At 34.6% G+C, this 5,705-nt stretch overlaps 1 protein-coding gene across 1 annotated transcript in view; it reads right to left on the bottom strand.

Annotated features, from left to right (window-relative positions):
• Positions 1-812: 812 nt before the first annotated feature.
• LOC114073185 (beta-1,3-glucosyltransferase-like) overlaps positions 813-5,705 on the bottom strand; it is a 6,052-nt gene continuing 1,159 nt past the window's right edge. Inside the window, exons 2-4 of the mRNA XM_027910974.1 lie at positions 3,425-3,538; positions 1,982-2,081; positions 813-1,025 (exon numbers count right to left, since the gene is read on the bottom strand). Coding sequence (XP_027766775.1) covers positions 902-1,025; positions 1,982-2,081; positions 3,425-3,538 — 338 coding nt within the window. The 3' untranslated portion in view covers positions 813-901. The remainder of the gene's footprint in view (positions 1,026-1,981; positions 2,082-3,424; positions 3,539-5,705) is intronic.

The raw sequence follows: 5,705 nt of genomic DNA on the forward strand, positions 1-5,705 counted from the left end.
TTTTTACCATAGCTGATAATTCCTCCTCAATTTGGCTCAGATGCGAAAGAGATCTTCTCTATCTTACTGAAATGTACTGTCTACTTAGTTATCATGTAGCCATTAAATGAAAAAAAGTTTCAACTTTAACTGTCATTCCTTGAATCATCTATTAGATTTCTCTCCAGAACTGAAATAATGTTCCTTTAAGCCATTGTATAGTTTTTCTGTTCATCCTAACTTTGCTGCTCATTTAAATATCAATGAGAGCCTAGAGCTGCTAGATCACTATCACTAAAATAAGCCTTAATTAGACCAGAAACATGTTGATATCTTAAATTCAACATCTGAGGGAATATAATCTTGTCTAGTGTTCCACAGATGTCTTTAAGTTCCTCTATCCACCCAGTCCAATCAGAATACAGGGTACTGTAGCTACTACAAATTATACTAAAAAAATTCACTCTGAAACTGCTGCAGGGCTTCATGAGTTCATTCACTGTATGACAATCCTTTGCTTGACACTGGAATATGGTAAAACTTCTACAAATACTGAATGCTAAGGCAAAAGAAACCTGACCTTAGAATATTGTCAGATTAAAGCAGTAAGAAACTCCATCAATATCATTGCAACTTTGAAGACTGCATATATAATAAAAAGAAAAAAAACCAGAGAGTACAATAGGAAGTCATATGAGTGCTCAGCACAAAAAGAGGAGAAATGATAAACTAGAGCCTGGGGGCAAAGGGGAAATGTTGGGATTTGTGACCAGCTAGTGTTGCTACACAGAAGGTGTAAGGTAAATCGCACAATTTGGGGAAAAACATCACTGTTTCTATTGAAACTGGTTTGTGTTGTAATTTAAAAACATTTGCACTCAAAAGAGGAACTAATGTAGATCTCAGTAGGAGTTTAAATAAATTACCCTCCTCCGCCAGTGATATAACTATATCCTCCTGTTCCCAAGCCGTAACCGTAACGCTCTCCAAGAAATACTGGTTCATTTGGGTCATAGCAGCTGAGTAGTTTTCGGAGTCTGAAGATACTGTAATATGAAAATCCATTTAAAAAATGTTGCAAAACTTCATTTTGAAACATATTGCTAGCTTAAATGGTATTCTAGTAAGTAGCACAAAGATAACAGGAGAAATTCAGAAATTCTACCAAAAAAATCCCAGAGATAAAAACTGTTAAAAAGACATTTATGATATATTATTTACTATGAAATATGACAGCTGAATGTGGTCAAGTGATGAATCAAGTAGCTTAAAGTATTTTCCCGAGGTAGGTAAAGTTTGTCAGCAAAAGTACATCTCATCTCAAAGAAATTGTGAAATTATTTTTTCTGATCAGTGATAAGATCTTTGCAAACTATCAATGAACATTTACAAACTGAAAAAGGTCGGTTTAGTTATATGAATACTCTATGTACAGTTACATCCTCTTCCAAATTCTTCTGCCACATGATTGAATGTAAAGTATTGTCTTGAACCACTTATGTTCATGACCATGTGATTCTGCTCATTGATCACTGTGCCTTTTTTTTTGCTTATACTGCAGTGTCAGATTTTACGTGAATGGAATCTAATTTTCTAACAAAGGCACGTCTCTGAACATTGTTCTGGGTAGCTTGGACAAGTGACTCTAGCTTATGGAACCTTTTTTCTGACACATTTATGTGAGAAAAACATCTTAGAAAGAATATTAGTAAATGACTAAAACCAATCAGCTCAGACATACCCATACTGAGGAACCCACGTGTAATCATATTCAGACTATAACATGAAAATATTAATATGCATAGTTTTAACCAAAGTACACGATTACACTGATTTTAATATCGATCAAAAAGTGCTGAAGTGACTTTTTTTTCTTAAAGGAATATAAAGATATGTAACTAATAAAACAGGTGTATCTCTTAAATACAAAAGAATAGATGAATATTGCTAAAATTCTTATTGCCATGAACAGTACTAACTCCTGCAGTAATGAAATCTATACCTTATCAGCGTGTCATCATCCACTATGACTAACCAAGGGGTTCTGGGAGATGTATGATTCAAAAACCTTTCCAAAATGGCAAAGGTTTTCCCACAGTGACCTAAAGAAAGAGAAATTAACAGAATATACATTTAAATAAAATAGGATTTTGTAATAAACTATTATTCAATAATTAAATAAATGTTCTACTGCACTATGTAAATCATTTTAGAAATGACTGGCAAAATATTTGGGATGCGAGTTTAAGTTACAATCTTTGTTATGCAGAATGGTATTTGCAAAAACTGCTCAGCACAAGTACTTCTTTCTATGCTGGAACACACTTTGGAAGGATTTAATTCTTTGAACTAATAATAACGTTTATTCCAACTATCCTGTTATGCTGTTGGACAATACTGGACAAACTGCTGCTTTTAATTTCAAAAGCTGTAAAATGAGGAAACTATGACAGCAACATGTTCTGCAAAATACTCCAAGATATTTTCATAGCATTTCAGGATGCAGCAGGTGGATCTATTGCCTTTATATAAATATTTAGGTATACATTAATCTACTGCATTCATCACTGCAACTCAGGTCCTGATAACTGCCCCCAAGGAAAGGTGCTAATTTTTATCACAACACTATAACGAAGCTGGAGGTGCAAGACGCCCTTTACTAGGAATGGAGAAGTGAAACACCCTTGTTCAGAATGAGCAGGACAAGAGAAACAAGGAGTTTCATCTTTCTACTGAATGTTCTTTAGGTCTCAGAAAAAACTTATTGCAGTCAGTCTTCACTCAACACAGTTTGTTGTGTAAAGCAATTGTCACCATCAATATTAAAATTAATAAACATTAAAAATAAGGATAGGATATTATACTTGAAGCTACTTCCAGCTAAAACATTTTTGAGAAAAGGCCTTAAGAAATGCTTAAGAAAAGAAGGAAGTTCTGGCTGTGCTGATTTTGTGAAACTGTGAACTTAATGCAGTCATGTATGTACATTTACAAAATGAGAGCCAAGATTTCTATATTTTATTCCATCACAAAACGTGGAAGGTCCCTTCCCCCCTAGAAATACTGGGTATGGCTTCTACAGATGATCCATACACACCTGCTGTCTCCTGAAAACACTCTCTGGTTGCATATGTCCCACTGCACCTGTGCAAATAGAAATCCCTGCCTATTCTATCTCTGCTTCTAACAGACCCCGTGGAGGACAAAAAAAAAAAGGGCAGAAATAACCCAGAGATCAGAAAAACTGACCTAACTGGGCCAGATAAAGATAACAGGTCACTGCTTGGACACCTGTAGCAAAAGCATTCTTTTTAGGCTGCACAGACGTGCTACAGAGATAATTTCTAAATTACGTACTTTACATGAAATACACATATCATCCATAAAACTTAACTTCTTTAGACAGTCATTTGTGCAAAACTGACAACAACAGTCTATAGCTCACCTCTGTCAGTATTAGGTATGCCTAAATCTATAGTAGGAATGGACACGTCTGCATTATCACTGTAGTATTCAATAAGGGCAGCTTCTCTTTCCCAAGTCTGCTTTACAACCGGTACTGCAAAACAATGATTGATACTGAAACACAAGTAACTTGATTAAAATAAGTACTTGATCAAAAACTTTATGTTAACCATTTATTGTTAACCATATTCCTTTGCACAGTAATAAAAACGCTGTTTCGAATACAGCACTGTGGTTCTAAATGTTCATTCTATCTTCTTTCCCATAATACTTAGAGAGAAACAATTTTATATTTTTATGAAAGCCAGTCAGGGAAGTTTTACTTACATGATAAAAAAATTATTTAAAAATAGGACTGTAGTTTCATATTGAATTGAAAACTGTGATATTTACATTTTGTCTAACCGAAGCGTGGAATTCATTACTTTTACACTTGCTTTGGTAGACTTCATAGCACACACTCACCATAAACACAATCAGAGATCAATCCTTCTTCCAGTATTGAAACTGCCACATTTTAAAAACAACACATTCAACTGTAAACCGTATAAAATGTTCTGAATTAGAAACAGACCAAATGTGCATTTGGAAATGTTACGCTTGTGTTATACACATCCTATCTGACAGTGACGCCATGTTAATGCTCAAAAGCACCCATCTATGAAGACACACTCACAGGACATTTTATAACCATTTCTTTTATAAGTCTATAAATATTTATTATTTTATTTATAAATAAAAATATTTGTATAATATATAAATATCACACAACTTATTTTGATCCCACGGAGATTCTGTTCAAAGGAGGATTGCTTAATGCTTCTCTAGAAAAGCAACCCTTTTCTTATTAGTTTGGCATTTCACATCAACATTTAAAATTGATCATGCAAAATTCCAGCAGTGATGCTATGAATGTTTACACTACATCCAGAAGTGAATAAATTATAGGTAACCCCTAAAACCCCCAATCATCTGCAGGGTGTTTTGAAGAAAACTATCAGATTAAAATAATGATTTCCTCTTTTCCATCTTAAAAATGAAGTGGTCAGACCTTAGATGAGCAAGTAGTCTGAAACACTGTGCATTCTGCTGTCATTGTTTCTCTGCTTTATGTTCCCTGACACCATCCAGGAAGTCTCACTGGTAGCAGCCAGTGCTCTAAATGGAGGAAATATTCATGTAACTTCCCTTTGCTGCTATATAACTTTGATGCTTGTGAGCAATTCATTTTAGCCTCTTGCTAGACTCATCCATCACCTAATCTGATGTTTGCTGCCTACCTACCTGCTCACTTCCCTGTACTCTGACCACACAAGGACTTGAAGGATTAATTATTCTTGATTGACCAATAGTCAGTTTGATAACAGTTACCTTTTATTTCATTTTAGTGTTAAGACAGAGTAACAGGAACTCAATGTACTAATGGTAAGGCTTTAATATTTGGGGAAAAAAAATCACTTCTGTAGCAGTCTGCAATGGTCCATTCCGCTTTTAAAAGTTTTAAAGAAATGTAAGAGTTTTCTCATTTTTTTTGTTAAAAAAAACAAAGAGAATTATCTACAAAAAAATGCATTCATACAACTTTATAGTAGAGTTTTGAATCCAAAGCCAGGAATTTCATGAAGCATTAACTCTGCCTCCTATGTAATAAAAAGTCACATTACATCATGTAACACTGCATAATAAGGCATTAATTGGCAGAGTAAACTTTTTTTTTTTTTTCCAACTAGATTAAGAAAACAAGTAGGCAGGAAATTATTTTCGTATTTTCTGGAAATGTTCTACCGGAAAATGTCTCTTAGAAGAGCAAAACCAGAAAGCTTTCAGAAAACAAAGCCCCAGAACAGAAGTATAAAGATACACAAAAACATCCAACCTTCACCTGTTAGAAGAGACACACCTGTAAATGCTGGTTTACCTTTCTCCAAACAAGGACCTTAAACTCAGCAGGGTGCTTTAACATACTGAAATATTTGCTGTTACAGACTGAGCCTCTCAATTTCTTCAGTGGAGTGAGTCCCCTTCTTTGTATAAATGAATATGTTCACTGAAGCAAGGACTTGAATCTCACTTCAATTAAGTGGTCTAGCAAGGGGGCTACTACCTAAAGCGTCTTGCTCTTTTCCTTGCATATCTTGATGGAATTGTCACCACCCAGACTAGCGTCTATTGTAAACTGAATCCCAGAATACTCCGTAATTTCTAGCAACTTGTATCTTCCAAAGAAAGAACAAATACATAAAATTTTGGGCTAGATGTTA

Source organism: Empidonax traillii, unplaced genomic scaffold, assembly GCF_003031625.1.
Source record: "Empidonax traillii isolate 1590-97213 ecotype Southwest subspecies unplaced genomic scaffold, ASM303162v1 scaffold5618:size7658, whole genome shotgun sequence".
Taxonomy (NCBI): domain Eukaryota; kingdom Metazoa; phylum Chordata; class Aves; order Passeriformes; family Tyrannidae; genus Empidonax; species Empidonax traillii.